At 45.5% G+C, this 19529-nt stretch overlaps 1 protein-coding gene across 1 annotated transcript in view; it reads right to left on the reverse strand.

The window, feature by feature from the left end:
• Positions 1 to 19529, reverse strand: part of ACER2 (alkaline ceramidase 2) — a 93870-nt gene that overhangs the window by 6226 nt on the left and 68115 nt on the right. The window contains exon 5 of the mRNA XM_085634511.1: positions 14536 to 14673. Within this exon, the coding sequence (XP_085490637.1) occupies positions 14536 to 14673 (138 nt within the window). The remainder of the gene's footprint in view (positions 1 to 14535; positions 14674 to 19529) is intronic.

The following is a 19529-nucleotide window of genomic DNA, read 5'->3' on the forward strand; positions in this document are numbered from 1 at the left end:
TACAGGTATTAAGTATCAGTGAATTCAAGTGTTGGTGGATGCAAATAGTTGCTTATGCAGGGCGGCTCCTGCGCACCGGCAGAGTAGTGTAGCCCCACTGCCTTGCGCAGAGCCAGCACACGAAAAATAAAACCGATGCTCTAGCATCGTTTCATTTTTCGTTTGCTGGCTCCGAGCCAGCTTGTGCATGGAGGGGCGGGCATGGGAGGTGGGAGGAGGACTGCTTGTGCACACCCTAAGTACGCATATGTGTTTGGCAGGCCATCTCAGGAGGACCAAAACACACATGCACACTTAGGATTCTCCAGCCCGGGTGCATTCAGCAGCCGGGCTGGAGACACCTTACAGACTATATGACCTGAGTTGAACATCTATTTAGCTCCCGCTCAGGCCAATCCTGCAGCACGGGGAGTGGGTGGGAATCTGTCCCAGTGGCTGCTGGGACAAGAAAGAGCAAAAAAAAAAGCAAAAACCAAAGGAAATGATGGACGGAGAGTTGAACATTGCAAGCACTCACCCCCAGTCAACTGATCTGGGTTTAATCCATCACCGTTCTTTAGCCCACTCTGCCACCCAGTTCAGACATGGCCATAAACCCAGATCAGTTGACTGGGGGTGAGTGCTTGCAATGTTCAACACTCCGTCCATCATTTCCTTTGGTTTTTGCTTTGTTCGCCATAAGTTGGCAGGGTATGCTCAGACGTGAGTCCCTTGCTCACTTTGCCACTGGATTCAAGCAAGCCTGGCTGAAGACGGCTGAAATGCCAGAAACCGGTCCTAGGAAGCTTGTTTCCGGTCCAGGGAAGACATGGCTTGGCAGTTCGGGCTGGACTGTTCCCATGAGGCACAGGGTGAGACTGATTTGCATATGGCCATGTCTGAACTGGGGTGGCAGAGTGGGATAAAGAACGGTGATGGATTAAACCCAGATCAGTTGACTGGGGGGGGGAGTGCTTGCAATGTTCAACACTCCATCCATCATTTCCTTTGGTTTTTGCTTTGTTCGCCATAAGTTGGCAGGGTATGCTCAGACGTGAGTCCCTTGCTCACTTTGCCACTGGATTCAAGCAAGCCTGGCTGAAGACGGCTGAAATGCCAGAAACCGGTCCTAGGAAGCTTGTTTCCGGTCCAGGGAAGACATGGCTTGGCAGTACGGGCTGGACTGTTCCCATGAGGCACAGGGTCAGACTGATTTGCATATGGCCATGTCTGAACTGGGGTGGCAGAGTGGGCTAAAGAACGGTGATGGATTAAACCCAGATCAGTTGACTGGGGGTGAGTGCTTGCAATGTTCAACACTCCGTCCATCATTTCCTTTGGTTTTTGCCTTGGGACAAGAAAGAGGCCAGCAGGAGCGATGCAACACGGGAGGTGGCCAGATGTGTTAGGTAAGTTTTTTTAATTTGTTATTTTTATTACTTTTAACATGCCTCCCCGCGCACGCTAGACCCTCTCCCGCGCATGCTAGACCCTCATTAGAAGTTAGGCAGAATAGGGTGATGTATTTACTGTACTGTGTAATAATTATGTTACTTACCCTGTAAGCATTGGTTCATAGCATGTAGTGCGGTAGGTTCACATGCTCTGCATACTCCTGCCATCTGGTGTTTGGTTCAAAGTTGAACGTGTTTTTTTTCTTTGAAGAACTTTTTCGAGTCAGGAGGTAGAGTGACTCCTCCTCTTGGTAATACTGCGCATGGGCATCGACTCCTTTGTAGATTGTTCTCCCGCAGGAGGATGAAAAAGGATGTAAGGAACATGTAACAATAGAGACATCCGTGCTAACGTGAATGTGTCAAAACATAACTGCAATGTCCACAAGCTAACCCGGAGGGCGCATGTGAATCTACAGCACTACATGCCATGAACAGATGCTTACAGGGTAAGTACATAATCCGTTCGATGGCATGTGTGGCTGTAGATATACATGCTCTGCAGAGACTGTAAAGCCGTCCCTCTTTAGAAGTGGTGGATAGCTTGTGGGAGTTGCAGTAGTTTGAAAGGGGTATGTAGCACTGCCTGACCTACATTAGCTTGAAGGCGTGCTAAAACATTCACACAGTAGTGTTTAGTAAATGTGTGTGGTTTACAACAAATTAAACCACACACAAATATCAGTTATTGGGATACTTCCCAAAAAGGCTATAGTTGCTCCTTTTTTACCAGTGCAATGTGCTCAGTTACCTTCCCTTGTGTATCCCTACTTTTACTTATCCCAAATCTCATCTGACTACTATGATGTCCCAAATGACACTTTCTAGACTCTTCCCTCTTCCATGCCTCCATTCCCCTATTCATTTAACAGGTCTACATGTCCACTGCACAAATGAAATCATATTTCCCTTTACTAATCCAGCACTAATCATTTTTGGGCTCCGGAGTAGCGAGCTACTAGCCGAAAAGCGATTTAACGCTGTGTTAGGTTTAGTAAGCACTATATAAATACAATTACAATTTAATGGCCTTTTGTCTTTTATGTAAGAAGTCTGAATGTATTTTACTATCCACCTAGCTATGGCTGATTTGGATATAGGGTTGCCTTTGTGAGGTGGAGAAAAGGCTACAAACATTTGTTTCATTTTTCTGTAAGTTTTAGTTCTATCTATGTAGAACATGAGCACTACTTTTACATCCAGAGTATCAACACGTCTTTCTGTAACAAAATTCGGGTTAAGCAAACACATGAAGCTCAAAACATTGATTGAGATGAAACTGAGACTACTTTAGGATTTGGACGAAGAACCAGTTTGTCTTTATGTACTTGAGAGAAAGGTACTGCTAAGGTAACTTAATGCCTGGAGCTTACCAACACGCCCGAGTGAGGTAATAGCAACTAAAAATGCCACTTTCCATGACAGAAATTGAAGGGAGCATGAGTGCAAAGGCTCCAAAGAAGGACCCATGAGCCTAGTAAATACAATATTTAAGTTCCATGAGAGTGCTGGAGGTACACGAAGTGGAATTACTTGTTTCAGTCCTTCGATGAATGCCATAATGACTGGAATCCTAAAGAGGGATAGATGTTGTGTATTTTGGAGACAGGCAGCTATGGCAGAAAGATGCAACCTAATGGAAGTTTATGCTAAATTGGATTTTTGTAAATGTAGCAAATCACAAATAATGTCCTATACTGTGGCTTTGAGGGGATTTATTTGTGTAAGTTGACAGTAGTAAACAGAACATTTCCATCTTGCAGCATAACAAGCTCTAGTTGTGGGTCTGCATGCTTGTTTAAGAATGTCCATACAGTCTGTTGGTAAGTTCACGTAACCAAATTTTAAGACCTCAGGTGCCAGATCGCTGGTTGAGCATCCTGAGATCCGAGTGTCTGATTTGTCCATGATCCTGAGTGAGAAAGTCCAAACTGTTGCAGAGCTTCTCGTGTGGGACTAAGGAAACATTTAGTAGGGTTGTGAACCAGTGTTGACATGCCCAGGTGGGAGCTACAAGGATCATGTGCAGTGATGTTTGCTTGCGTTTCCAAATGAGAAATGGAATGAGAGGGAGAGGTGGAAAAGTGTAGGCAAATTTCCCTGGGCAACTCCTGGTCAGTGCGTTGCCCTTGGATCGTGGTGTGGGAACCTGGAGGCGAAGATTTTGCATTTTGCGTTTTCGGCTGTGGCGAATAAGTCTATCTGAGGGAACCCCACACTTGTAAAAGTAAGGAAGGAGAACTTTTAGATTGCGTTCCCATTTGTGGTTTTGCTGGTGTGTCCTGCTGAGCAAGTCCGCAAGAATGTTGTCATTTCACAGCTGATATTCCTCCAAGAGATTAATGATGGTGAAGAGCCCCAATTCCATATGGTCTGAGCAAGGTGTGACAGCTGAGATCACTGTGTCCTCCCCTGTTTTTGTAGGTAGTACATGGCTGTCATATTGCCCATCCAGACTAGGACAACCTTGTATGATAGAGGAGGAAGGAAAGCTTTCAATGTGAGGAAGACTACCTGAAGTTCCAAGTAGTCGATGTGAAGGGACTGTTGTTTGACATCAAAGAGACCGTGTATTGTTAGGCCTTGTAGGTGCGCACCACAGCCTATTTCTGATGCGTCTGTGGTTAGAATGATATGAGGCACTGGGTCCAAGAAAGGCCGCCCCTTCAACATATTGTTGCAATTCCACCATTGCAGAGACTGAGTGTGGCAGCCTATCAACACTAGATCCTGCAGGTGAACCTGTGCTGGAGACCACTGGTGAGAGAGACACTTGCAGTGGGCATATGTGTGGTCTTGTATGTGGAACTATGGCAAGGCAAGACGCCATCATTACCAGTAGACGCATGGCAGTCCAAACTGTGAAGTGAGGTAGAATTGTTTGAAAATGTTGTATCCGAGCTGGACTGAGATAGGCTAACCCAAACTGTGTGTTGAGTTTTGCTCCCAAGTATGGTTGAATCTGTAGAGGTTGAAGGTGAGAATTGTGGACATTGATGGTGAACCCCAAGCTGTAGAGTAGATCTACTGTCAACTGAATGTGTTATTTACATTGTTGATGGGTGCTGGCTTTGATTAGCCAGTCGTGTTGGTATGGGAATGCGTGAATGTTTTGTCGTCTCAAATGTGCTGCCACTACTGCCAAGCACTTTGTCAAAACACGAGGCACGGTAGGGACTCCAAACAGAAGAACATTGAATTGGTAGTGATTCTCTGCTATAGCAAACCTGATGAGCAAGGTGTGTGGGTATGTGAAAGTAAAAGTCTTTAGGTCCAGTGTGGCCATAAAGTCGCCCTGTTGTAGAAGGGGAATGACATCCTGTAGAGTGACCATGTGAAAATGTTCTGAGAGGATGTAGTCATTGAGTGGTCTGAGATCCAAGACTGGTATTAAGGACCCATCCATGTCTGAAATGAGAAAGTAAGCGGGTATACTCCTATGCCCTTTTGTTGAAGAGGGACTGCTTCTATGGCCCCTTTGAGGAGAAGGGCTTGCACTTCTTGCTTCACAAGTGTTAAGTGATCGTGTGTTAACCTGTGAGTGCGAGGTTGGATGTTGGGTGGTGTGGTAATGAGCTCTAGACAATAACCATGTTGGATAATGGCTAGTACCCATTGATCTGTGGTGATGGATTCCCAGACTGGATGGAAAAACTGAAGTCTTACCCCCACAGGTGCTGTGCGGTCAGGGGGAAGGGTTAGGCAGTCACTGTTTTGCAGTGGAGGATGCTTCATGGGTGGATGCCCCCCTGCCTCTGCCTTTATTGTTACCAACTCTAAAGGAGCCCCTGAAAAACCTTTGGAGTAGGTGGATTGGCCCTGCTTCTGTTGGGAAGTGCAGGTGTCAGTGTTTGAGGATTTATATCCCCCCTGTAACCTGAGCGACAAAAAGAGCCTCTAGATGTATTAGTTTGCAAATTACCCGTGGCTTTAGCAGCGTCTGTATCTTTTTCCATTTTGTCTAGGGTGATATCAACCTGAGGGCCAAAAAGATTATCCTTGTCAAAGAGCATGTTAAGAACTGCTTGCTGTACTTCTGGCTTAAAGCCAGAGTACCTGGGCCAAGCATGTCTGCTGAGAAGGACACTGGTGTTTATTGCTCTTGCGGCTGTATCGGATGCATCTAAGGTACATCTGATGGACTTATTGTGATGGCCTGACCCAATGCCACAATTTGTGGCCCCTTTTTACGTTGCTCCTCAGGGAGATGTTGTAACAACTGTTTCATCTCATCCCAGTGAGCCCTATCGCAGCGAGCTAGAAGGGCCTGGGAATTGGCAATATGCCAGTGGTTAGCTGCTTGAGCTTCAACCAGTTTCCCTGCTGCGTCAATTTGCTTGCTCTCCTTTTCAGAGGGTGGCATATCTCCAGTTGCTTGACTATTAGCTCTTTTACTTGCAGTGGTAGCAACTATAGAGGCTGGTGGTACCTGCTTTGTATAAACAGAGGGTTTGATGGGGCTGGTTTATATTTTGTTATCTACCCGTGGGGTAATAACCCTGCCATGGATAGCCTCCTTCAAAATATCATCAGTGTTCCGCAACATACCAGGAAGCATATGTATATATTGTGTGTCCTTGTGTGTTGAGAGAGTGCCAAAAAGGAAATCTTCTTCTAATGATTCCTTATGTAACTGAACACCATGGTAGGTAGCTGCCCTAGCAATAACCTGTTGATAGGCACAAGCATCCTCAGGAGGGGAGGGTCTAGCTGGATATAGATCTGGATCATTAGGTGTGGGTCTGGGTCTCCTAATAGGTCTCCCATACCAAAGTATTTGATCTAGGTGAGCCTGGAGGTGTAGCATCTATAGGTTCATGATGTGGAGATGAAGGAGAGGAAGGAGGGGATGATGGAGGGGATGATGAAGGTGGTGAGGGTGGGGAGGTGGAGGTGGAGGAGGAAGTGGAGGATGATGAGTAGGGCTTGTAGAAGTGTCCTGTGTCCTCTTTTTTTAGAGGCACAGGAGTGTCTAAAAACTCCTTAAAAGTAAATTGCTTTTTTGGTGGAGGAGAGGCCATTACTATCCCAGTTCTGTATTGAATTTTGATCTTCCTTTGACTAATATCCATGGTTTTGAGGGTAGGCTCAACAGGAGACATCGAAACTGTAGAATGTTTCGAAGTTTTTGTCTCAGATGGATTTGGAACTGAAGACTGCTTTGAGGATTTAGATTCTGTTGGTTTCGGAACCCAGGCTTTCGAAGCAGAGGAGTGCTTATTGGCCCGCACCGAGGCAGAAGGAGTCAGCTGCCGGGTCAGTTCAAAAGAGTGGGAAGAGACCGATGCATGTGCCAAATCCAAGGAGGTCAATACCAAGGATTTAACCTTGGTGGAGGTTTTCAGGGCTGAACCTGAGGGTTGTGCATCCGAAGTGTCTTTTCGGATCAAACCATGGCCAAGTGGCAGCGGCAGTCTGGCAACATCTAATAATGGAAAGGGCGAAGGTTTGGAGGTCTTTTTTGGTGGAGAAACAGGGTCAGGGTCAATAGTACTCACGCACTGCCCAGGTAGCAGGGTGTACTCCAATTCCTCCTCCACGTCGAAGTCGGAAATTTCCTCGATGGAGAAAGGGTTCTCTTCCTCCTCTGCAGCATGCTCTTCCTGGGCATGCTCTTTTCCGAAAATGTCATGTCATATTCAGTGTGATGAAACATTTTCAGCCAATGTGCCCTTCGATCCTCGAGAATCTTTTTAGATCATAAAGACTAACAGGCATCACAATCAGCCTCACAAAAATCAGGCACAAGGCAAAGATTGCACACGAGATGTTGGTCCGTGTGGGTAATTGGCGTGAGACTACGGGCAGAATCGAAAAGGTGTTCGGTCCATCAGGAATACATTTTCAACACTTTGTCTTGGAGTATTGGGAAGAAGAGGGTGAGAGACACTGAAATAGTAATCAGATCAGTGAGTGAAGTGAACTGTCTTCCAGAATCCAGAGGCCTTGAAAAGAGAGCCTCTCCCATGACTTGTGGGATTCAGAATTTGTTTCCACTGTAAATTTGATTAGTTGTGAGTTTCGATCATGATTAAAAGATAAAGAAAACAGAGTTTTTAATATCTGTGACAGTAAAATAACCAATGCAGGTTTTTTTCTCGCAACTAGCTCAAAGAGAATATCTGTCCATGGTCATTGTAGAAGCTCGTTGAGTCCTGACACATTAAGGCTAATACCTGGGGGAACGCAAAAAACGTTCAGCCGAAGGAAGATGCATATTCCAGGGAGAGAAGCAATGCACTGCCCTTTGGTACTACACTGGGAGGCCATGAAGAGCACACATTTTATAATGATACCCTTTATTGAGTCAGAATTTAAATATGGCTGCCTGCTTGGCCCAGTTGGCAGCTTAGGAATGAGAGCTGCTGAAAGAGCTGGAAAAGTGGTGAGAGTTGTATTATACCCCAAATATTTTGTAGTCATACACAAGATTTACAGTGAGCAGCAACCCGATGAGTTACTGCGATGAGGCTGTGCTTACTGGAAAATACAAGTTTAATGGTAAAGCCCTGCCCTAAGGGTGTGGTAGGCGAGTTCATGGTTCACTATCCCATATCGCTTCAGTAATAAAAACATGCATAAAACTAGGACACTAGTAAGACAGGTAAGATCAGCTGGCAGCATATGGCCTTGTAATACTGATGACAACATAGCTGTTACAGTAATTCTGAGAATGAAAATTAAGTGTGAAGCAATTTGGATGAAGACATACTGGCACGATAATACTGCAAATGTAAGAAGTACAATAACTTTGAACTGTATATTAAAAGGCTACTCAGTGTTTATATGGAGTGTTCTCTCAAATACTGCTCGCCAAAAAGCACTTTGACTCCTCGTCAGGGGTCACATATGACCTATATAAAAGCAATTACAATTACAAGAATTTATGTAAAGTTCTAATTAGCTGTAGTCAGGTGCCAACTTCACACCCAGCCATTGCAATTGCATCTTCCAATAGCAAAACAATGCTGATAGCTTTTTATAGGGGCACGCTATTTATAATGAAAGTATTTCAGCCAGGGAGTGGGATTAATATAGACTAGAAATGTGCCAGTGATTGCTCTCATTACTGTGCTGAAATCTTCCAACATACACAGTAGCTTTTTCCTATTTTTTCGGGATAGCCTATTAGAACACCTATCTCAATCGTGGACCTAAAACCTGGCATCTTAAAACAGCCAATAGGTAGAATTGCTCTCTGTTAAGTGGACTCCGAAGGCCTAGATACAGTTGCAGCCTAGTGCAAACTAAGTGCCACATCTTAGTAGCTATACATTACTTTTTAGTAAATCTATGCCTGCTCTCCTCTTTATCCTGCGCCGGTGCACTTTTGGCTGCCATGCGCCAATGCACATACCCTTGCACTATAGTAAAATGGCGCGTGGGTTCTGTAAGGGGTAGTTTTTGTACTGGAAGCGGACCCTTCCAGTAGAAAAGTCATCCTTTAACACTTCTCCTGCTTTGTATGTGTGCTGTACAATGCAGGAAAACAAGGAGAAATGAAAACATTTTTGCCCCAAGGAGATGTAAATTTTGGTGCAAATCCCTATCTATGATTGTTTGTAGATAGGGATTTGCATCAAACCCCATGGGTGGTTGAGGAACGCCCGTGCAACTCCGATGGAATGCCCCTTAAAACTAGCGCATAGCACAACTTTGCGTTGCTTTTAGATACCATCCAACTCAAGTACTGATTTGCATTGGATAGTAATTCCCAACATAACACAATGTGTCAGGTTTGCGTTACAAAATTAATGCAAACCTGGTGCAATATATTAACAAATCTGAGCCTTAGTGTACATTAACCTGGCCCCATAACTGTAGGTAGCCCTTAGGCATTTGCGATGGGTACAAGAGTAAAAAGGAAATAACACACGAACTGTACTCATGGGAACTGGCTGATGTGTTGAGTGTCCGTAGTATACGGGAACGGGTTACCAATAGAGGGTAACAAAAGCTGCCATCCACATGACTGTCTCCAAAGTGGAATCATCATACGCGAAAGGTGGGATCGGTAATAGCTGCAACATGTGAGGTGACGATAGGCCGGACTGGGTATCAGAAACAATCCAAACTGGGAACTGTCCTTTCATGGAGGACAGACGGACCTCATGCAGAATCAAATTCTGGACGAAACCAAAAGGTGATGTGATGAAACAACCAGTATCAAATGTGGTCTCAAAAATTCATCCAAATAAAGTGATGTTGCCCAATAATTAGCAGTAGCGAACAATAGCACTTTTGCAGTCCTCATTGAGGTCAGATCGTTATAATTTTTTTTTTTTTGGTTTTATTTTTTTTTGTTATAAGTTTTTTGTTGTTGGAAGCTTTGAAAAAAGAATTGGCAAAGCAAGTAAGTCTGACTTGCATTTTCAGTTATAAGCCAGAACAATTGGCTTTTACATAGCTACCTGGCCTATTGAATTTGTGTTTCAGCATCTACCCAGCAGCTACGCATGCCCAGGGGTCATCCACAGGATTTTGCTGGACTGGCTACTGGGCCACATAAAGACAGAAGGTAGTTATCGAACTATAGTAATATGGCTACAAAATTATTAGGCGATGGAGGTACACACATTTTAGCCTTTTAAAAAGCACGTTCCCATTGAGTTCTGTAGCAATTAAAATAAGGCTAAAGTGGGGAGCAATTCGGGGAGTACTACTTTCAGACAAGGAATTACCACAAGCATGCTATCACAGAGGAAGATCTCAAGAAATAATATGCCTAAGATAGTTCTTTAGAAATGCTTGATAAGATGTTACCCAACTCAATTTATTTTGCACAAGATGAAAACACAGGGCGGGTCCTCCACTAAGGCAGAGGAGTATCGCCCCACAAGAAAAATAAAACGATAATAACACCAGGTTATTATTATTTTATTTTTCCTTAGCAGATCTCCAGGTGCTGGGCGGGGAAGGGCTGTCCAAATAGCAGGGGAGGAGAGGTAGGCACTCCCCAAGTGTACATGACGGTTTGTCCGACCGTCTTGGCCCGGGAAGTCATGCGCATTTTGCATATTCACAGCCTGGTGAGGAATATGCACAGGCTTCCTGTTCTCATCTGAGTGTTGAACCACAGCCATCAGACCAATCACGACGCCCCTATGAGCAGTATTGGGATTGGCTAGAGGAGTCTGGAACCATGGGTACTTCCTGTTCCTGCATTGTGGCAAGAAGGACGGAGGAGAGGCAGCCGCCGATAAGGTAAGTTGAAGATTTTTTTTTATGTTTCTGTTTGTTTTTCTCTTTTAAACCTTCCTTCCCTCCCCGCCTCACCACTACTGCCCCTTAGCAGCCGCTACTGTGAAAACAAGTAATGTGTCTCCATGTCCTCGATGCAGGAAGGACACTGCAAGTTTCTGGCACGTCCGGTGGGCGTGTAAAAAAAAATAGGTGTGACTGGAACGAGGTGGTAAATCACAGTACAGCATTTCAGGGTTGGGACTTCCAAGGCACGCCTTGGTTAAGCTTGTTGGGTGAGAATTTGCCAGACATAAAATGAACTGCATTTCCCAGGTAAAGTGTTTTGCATTATGGCTGGTATCGGCATATTGAAGGCCCTATCCACAGGGGTGAGCTAACACCTCTCAGAGGTCCGGATTGGCTGATCAATGGACGGAAATATTCTGCTGCTGATAAAGCTGAATGAAGTAGGACAGCATCACCCTAGGGGGTGCACTGGTTATACATACGATATTGATTTCGGAACCACATGCCACCACGAGCATTCCTCTTTTAATACATTTATGAGTGACTAAAAACTGAACTACAAGATTTGTAAGTAAAACGATTCAGGTATTAATTACGGGGAAGGGATGTGGGTCATAACAGTGCAGTGTGTCTGCACTGCTCAAAGGTGGTATCAGTGAATAAAATACGTCACGAAGGGAACAGTTGTTTTGTTATCTATGGAAGCATGTTTACGAAGGAATAACTGTTTATTACAAAAAACAATAAAGACATTTATTTCTACTGGGGCAGTCTTTTCCATATCTTTAGTGGCAGCATATTTTGATGGCATAATTCCCCATAGGGAAATGATTACAAGGACTCCCTTTTAATGAAATAACATTCAGGTAGCAATGGTTCTTTAGGTATAATAATTGCACTGTAAGCCTGAATGGCAAAAAATGTCATGGTAGAATAATGCTAATAGCAATTGTTTCTAGTGCCACCTAGCATCTCTTAAGATCTGTCTGCTACAGTTCACTATGCAAAATGGGCACAATGTATTTTTGGTAGACACATGAGCAATCGTTTGAATGTTGAATAAAACACAAGCCGTGGAACAGCCAGTCTCTGTCCTTGACTAATTCACAGGCAATACAAATGCAATTTTCTCTATAGCAGCACGTATACATCCAAATCAATTGATTCTGGGGTTCTCTGGCAAATAACAGTATGTATAAGCCTTTCGTAGACTCCTCTGTTAGTAATGTCTTTGACACCTGTCCTTTTTTCCTGAAATTCTTGAGAAAAGTGTCTTATGTCTTTTAACAATGCTTAGAAGAGTCCTATACCTCACTTAGCTATGTCCATGACATCTATAGATCTGGTGAAGATCTAACTAGGTCACATATGCGTCTAAAATGCTTATATTTTACAGATATCACTAGTGCTGAGATAAGAAAAGCATGCAACAACAGTTACGGGTACCATCTGGAAGATGGTATCTGTGGTAACATCCATGAATACTGCGACACAAATTCAATTAACAAATAAGCATAGGAACTCCAAGAACAAATGGATCTAATGGGAGAGGATGAAGATGTTGTGCAAGAGGAAGATTGATTAGGTAGGGCGTAAAGGGTGACTGACAGTGATCATGGTAGACAAGCATGGATGACAAAGAAGATATGCAAATGGTATTGGGCGATATTGGTACTATATGTGAAAAATTACTTATTGGACACATAGGTCACCTGTATAGGCTAAACATGTGGGCAAATACTTGCAAAGCATGCATTTCTACTATGCAAATGTGAAATTTCCGTTACGCCGGCATAATCCTGCATAACTTCTGGCATAACTTCTGGCATTCCGCGTTACAAAAAGGTCTGAAAATTACAGCATTACGCCACATTGTGTGAATTTTGTTTGGGGAAAAATCCTATCACGGTACCAACATAAATGAATAGAATGTGAGTGGCAGCTGTTAGTGTCATGTTTTAGTGCAAAATGCGTTCTTGTGTTCGCACATGTCCAAAATATACACTGGAACACATTTTGCACAAAAAATTGTGCTAAATGCTAGTTTTGCGGGTCGCATAATTGCATGTAATTTTCAAAATGTCTTGGAAATACGCAAAAGGAAATTAAGTGAATTTTGCACATCCCTAATTTATACATATTTTCAAAGTTCTCCTGCCTTTCCGTCCATATGACTAATGTTTTAACCAATCTACCCATTTCTAGTTAAAACTGGTTTCACGCGCTCACCCCGGCGATAAGACGTTTGGACACTCTCCCGGAATTCCACCCACTTAAGGGCCGCCCACCATGAGGGATCTGGGTGCTCACAAAATAGGACAGGTTTATCAAACGCTGACTACGCATGCCACCACGACCCTGCATAAGACCTGTTGAGCATGGCAAGTTAATATCCCGGAATTGACCGATGACGATTGGGCAGAGGCCATAGCAAGCCCTAGGGACGCAGCGGTGTCCTCTAGATACCGGTTGATTCAGTTTAAATTTGTCCACCGTGTGTATTACACGCACCTTCGAATCTGGAAGATGGGAGTCATTACCGTCCTGCAGTGTCTACGCTGTGACCGGGAAGAGGGGTCATACTTTCATACTGTGTGGGGTTGCTCTCCAATACAGTGCTTTTGGCGTAGGGTGCAGTCCTGTCTTAAGGAAGTACTGTTGTGGGTCCTCCCGCTGAATCCCCGATTGTTTCTTCTCCACAATATAGAGGATATAGGGAGGAACAGGTATAAGCAACATTTACTTTTCCTGGCACTCACGATTGCCAGGCGCGATATCGCTCAGCTTTGGAAGGGGACTTCCCCGCCGACGATGGGAAAGTGGTGTGGGGCGCTCGATGCATGCATGGGGGCAGAAATGGCAATCTTTCAGGCAGGGGTTGCCCACAAAAACAGAAAAATTTGGTCTAGATGGGCTACATACCGGGGTATAGATCTTCCCCCGCTCCTCTCGCAATTCCCTTAAGAGCCTGTATTACTGGGGGTTACCAGCCATCTCATTAGCAAGTTTGTCTGGCTTTCATATTTATTGTGTACAGATTATCAATGATGTGTGCCTATATGGGGGGATGGGGACAGTCTGCGTGATGTTTCGGTTCTTACGAATGTTATGTTTATCAAATGTACCTGGTGCATGTCACAAATTATGTGCTTTTTTTCTGTGCACAATTGATATATGTTGGATACATACAGACGAGGTACTGTGAAACTGCAATAAAACATGTTTTTTTAAAAAAAAACCTGGTTTACGTATATGTCAAATGCATGTTATCGAAAGATGGGGTACATCATGGAACAGAGACTGAAATGAGTGCATGCCACAGAGCATACAAAAACAAAAAAATGATCCCACGTTTACTCTCTTTAAATAAATGTGGACAATGGATATGTTATAGCAAAAACCTGCCCTTTCTACCGCATGTGTAAATTGCATCAAACCTTTAGGAATGTGCTACTGTCACAAAACTGAGAGATCACTTTTTCAACAACACAACACACTACAAACACATTTGCATCCCTGAAGTCCACCCATCTAGCATTATTAGTAATTCTAAATATTCCCAGGAGGGGAAAAGAAGGATTATGGAAAATTATTTTAGCAATTGTTTAAGGGGTATTCATTAGTATTTTTCTAAGGAACAAGGCTTTCCAAAGGCAGTATCACGTTTCCCTCCCTAGGGCCTAGGCACCCAGACACACCTTGACAACAAACAGCTGTGATCAGATGGTCATTATTAATGAAACAGTCTATATTTGTGCCTTGCAGGAGGAGGGGCTTTCCTGGCTGCCAGTGCAGGCCTGACCCGTAACCACGCTGAAGCACATCATACTGGGCAGTGCAGCGGTCCATCTATAAAAATTTATTTTATGAGAGAAAGAGGATGGCTACTCACCATACACAGTGTAAATAGGGGAAGTTGAATGAAGACCAGACTTCACAGAACAACTGATCGCTGATCCAGCAGAGCAGGGCTAGCGTCCACCAAAATCCCGCAAGCAGGCCTAGCTTGTACACACGGATGTTTTCACACCTGGAAATTTTAGACAGTGTTAGGAATATTCAGTTTTTACTGTCTGTAGATGAATTATCAACATACTTATACATATTATTCCATAATATAGAAAAACAATGCACTAGCAGGTATACATAAATCCAAAATGGTACTCTGTTATTTCTGGGGGGGGGGGGATGGAAGCCTGAGTTTGTCTGGTCATGAGAAGATCTTGTGGGCCTGAGTTTGCTGAGATGTAACAGCTGGTGGTGTCAGCCTCATGGTCACACCTGTCACACCCCTTGCATAACAAAAACATTTACAGCAAACTTAGGTGACATATTTTGTATGAATAACCTGGCTGTGGTGGTCACAGCAGTTCCAGGGGTGCCCAGGGTCGTACTGGGACATAAAAATAGGCCCAGGCACCAAAATAAAAGTGGCCCCCATTAGCAAATCAGATACCTAAAAATGTGGCCCACATTTGCAAATCAAGCCAGTTGTCTACTTGTAAAGACGTGCTGTATATGTGTTTTTTTGCAAGGTGTGGAAGAGTGCATGGATTTGAGCTTGCTACAGGCAATGTTTGTTATCGGGAAATCACGGGAAAACTGGCTCACTGGGCTATACAACCGGCCGAAAGCAGCCAAAGAAAGGGCCCACCCACTGATCTGTCATACCAGCCTATCAGGCACTGCCTGATTGCCCTAAAGGACAGTCCGACCCTGAAGAGTGCCACATATACAGCTAAATGTCACCTGCATAAATGTGGTACCCCTCACGTGAAGCACTCAGCAAGCTCTCAGCAAGCAACCTTGGAAGCTAAACATCAAGTGGTTTCAGATGTCCTGGGCAGTCGAGCCATGCGATAGGCTGGATCAGGTATCCTGCCCTATAGGCAAGGAAAGGGGATCTTCTTGTCCAGGGTGTCACATAAATCAAAGGGATTGTGTGAGACCAACAAAGCAGGAACGTTGGTGTTAATGCTTCACAGAAGGTTGTCAACGACAGCTACAGCAGCTGTGTTAATTCTGCCTGTCATTGGTTGATGGCAAGCTGCATTTTTGCAAGTTTATGTTGTTACTTGTATCCTCTGGTGATTTTGTAAATAATGCACACATATTTGGAATGTTTTTGGTATCAGCTGGGTAGCACGGACCACCTCTGGCCACAACTGTCGCCCAGCGTCAGGTGCCTTGCTCCTAGGATGTCACTTATTTCTGCCCTACAATAAGCACCCTATCCCAAATTTACCAATGCACCCTTCCTCCCCCCACTTCCCTCTCTCTCTGTCATCTCCTGTGCTCTCTGAACCTCCACCCCCTTCTTCCCACGGTGCTAGGTGCCTTCCTACAGCCTTCCCTCATCCATGCTCTCAATCCCCAACTGTCATGCTGCCCGCCCCCGCCAAGCTAAACCTCTCTCCCGAACCCTTTCTATGCTCTCTCTGTCACAAAGCTTGCCCTCTCTCTGCCCAGCTTCAGATTGGACTCTTTTCCTGCCGAACTTTGTCTCTCTCCGCATCCTCCATTCACCCCCACCCCGCTCTACTGTACCCACCCTGCGGGCACTCGGACCACCCCCATGCCTGAGTTTTGGAGAGATTGCTGTGGAATTTCAAAGTAATTTTGAAATTGCATTTGTGAAAGTCTCCCATCCTGCACATCAAACAGTCTGATTGGATAATTTCCCCCCTCATGGATGAAGAGTAAACGCGGTAAGCAGGTTCTCTCTGCAAAGAATACAGGGGCAGTAGGTCATTGAGCGGCAGCCACCATTTGACTTTGTCCCATGTTGATCACGTAGACACACTGCCAGCAAGAAATGAACACTTACACTGAAAGAAACAAATCCAAGTGTCTCACAGACTGCTCTGAGCTCCAGAGTCTCCTCGACCATCAATGGCACCACACAGAAGCGAGGGCCACCCTGAAGACAGGGCCATTGACAGGGCTGGCCCTACACCAGATTGCCTGGCGACATCTGTAATTCAAATTTGGAAATTGGAAACTGGTAATTTGGGTAATCATTCAGTGATTTCTTCTGCTTACTAACTTCCTTTGGTTTTGTTCAGTTTATTTACTTCCTTTGGTATTGTTTTGGTTCAGTTCATTTACTTCCTTTGGTTTTGTTCAATTTAGTGTTTGGCTCGCTGGTAGTTACTGCCCACTCCCGCCGTTTTCCCGCTCCTTGCCCTCCCGACTCCCTGCTACCCCCTCCCACCTCCCAGGACTACTAATGGAGGCTGGAGCGCATCAGGCGCGCCACTGGCGCACCAAAGGCAAGCCCATCTGCACTCATCCATGTCTGGAACGTACCCAGCGCCACGACCCCTGGCTCTTCCACCCCAAGAAGATACACCACCGCTGACCTCAGAGCCCTGGACTCACCAGGAACCACTGCTGCAGCACATCCCCACGCATCACCAGAGGACTGTTCTCCTGCCAACACTGCGGCTCGACCTTCAGCACCATAGCAATCAACATCACCAGAGACACTGCAAACACTGCTGCATCCACTACCTTGACCGAGACCACTACGACAACTCCTGGGCATCCTGCTCAACGCACGTTCACTCACCAAACATGCCACAGAGATCTGGGACACGATCTCTTCCCTCACCCCAGACGTCATCTTCCTCACAGAAACCTGGCTAAATCCCACCTCTGCACCAGACATCGCCATTCCCGAAGGCTACAAGATAACACAACGGGACTGAACCAACAAACATGGAGGGGGAATTGCTATCAACTACAGGAACACCATCTGCTGCACGACATTCCCTGACGACCTGATACCTGTAATGGAACACCTCAACTTCCAAATCCACATAGATGGAAAAAGTACCATCAGAGGCACTCTCCCCTACAGACCACCAAGACCATGCCCCACTTTCTGCAACACCATCCCAGAACTTATCGCCCGCTCGCAATCGACTCCAAGCACTACATCTTCCTAGGGGACCTTAACTTCCACTTTGACGACCCCAGCAACGCCAACACCACCAGCCTACTGAAGAGCATGATCAACATTGGCTTCTAGCAGCTAATCACCAACCTCACCCACATAGCTGGACACACGCTGGACCCCATCTTCACCTCCAGCGACAGAGTCAGGTACAACAGCACTACACAACTCACCTGGACTGACCACCACAGTGTACATTCCACCATCTCAGGACCCACCTACTCTTGCACTGCACCCCTCAGATCCATGCGAAGAGACTGGAAAAAGGTGTCAGAAGACCAGTGGAGCAACGCTCTCCACTCCCACCTCCCAGACTCTACACATGAACAAGAACAAGTACCAAATAACTTTTCCTAGTGGATCACAGAATGTGCCAATGCAGTCACCCCACCAAGACAGCCAAGGTCAAAGAACCAAGCAAAATAGCAAGCTGGTTCACCAAAGAACTGCACTCCGCCAAATGCAACTGCTGACAACTTGTAAGAAAGTGGCGCCTCAGCCAAAAAAATGGAAGACTGCACTGCCTTCAGGACCTCTCTCAACCAGTACCACAGCAGGCTGAAAGAAACTTGGAAGAACGCCCTAGCCACCGCATCGTAGGGAGCAATAACCACAGCAAAGAACTCCTCACCATCATGAAGGAGGTCACCAGCCATTCCCTACCGAAAGCACATCACTCCCTCCCAGGAACTGTGCGACAGCCTCGCTGACTTCTTCTACGACAAGATCTTGGCCATCTACAAGAACTTCAGACACCAACCCTCCACCGTCGACAGCATCAACCAGCTCACAAACACACACACCAAATATCCTCTCACCCACTGGGACATCCTCACCACGCAAAACAACTTCTCAATTATGAACTCCGTGCACTCGGGACCTATGCCCCCAGCACGTCTTCAAACTCGGAAGCAAGACAATGTGCAATGAGCTCAGGAAGGTCCTGAACAACTTCATTACCACAGCCTCCTTTCCTGAGGACTGGAAACACGCTGAAGTGAGGCTCCTCCTGAAGAAACCATCTGCCGACCCAGCGATCTAAAGAACTACCGTACCATCTCTCTGCTCTCCTATCCTGCAAAAGTCCTCGAGTGACAAGTCCTCGAGTGAACAATCAACGAGCAACTCACCCAACACCTAGAAGAGCCCAAACTCCTGGACTCGGCTCAATCCGGATTTACAACTATCCAATGCAGCACTGACACAGCCCTGATCATAGTCCTCAACATCAGAGCTCTTCTGGGCCATGGGGAAACAGCAGCCCTCATCCTCCTGGACCTGTCCACTGCATTTGATACCATCTCCCACCACATCCTAAGCAACAGACTCCACCACATGGGGATCCAAGGAAACACCCTCAAATGGATCGCCTTGTATCTCACCAGCAGAACCCAATGGATACGACTTCCACCGTTCACCTCAGAGCCCAAGGAGACTATCTGAGGAATCTCCCAAGGATTGTGCTTCAGCTTAACCATCCTCAAAACCTACATGATCCCCCCCCTCGGCCAACACCGTCAGTTCACATGGACTCAACATCATCTCCTAAGCCAATGACACACAGCTCATCCTCTCACTGTCTGAACACCCCCTCGACCACAAAAGCTAACTTTCATAGATGCATGATGAACGTCATGAACTGTATGAAGGACAAATGTCTTAAATTCAACATGGACGAGATGGAAATTCTCATCTTTGAGAACAACACCTCACCATGGAATGACACATGATGACCCGTGGAGCTCAGCACCCTCCTCCCTCCGCCCATCAGACCATACCTGCAACCTCAGGATCATACTGGACAACAAGCTATCCATGAAGAAACAAGTCCACCCAGTCTCATCCACCTGCTTCCACACCCTTCGTATGCTCCGCAAGATCTTCAGATGGCTCCCGGTTAACACCAGAAGGGCCGTCACATTGGTGAG

Source organism: Triturus cristatus, chromosome 2_1, assembly GCF_964204655.1.
Source record: "Triturus cristatus chromosome 2_1, aTriCri1.1, whole genome shotgun sequence".
Taxonomy (NCBI): Eukaryota; Metazoa; Chordata; class Amphibia; order Caudata; family Salamandridae; genus Triturus; species Triturus cristatus.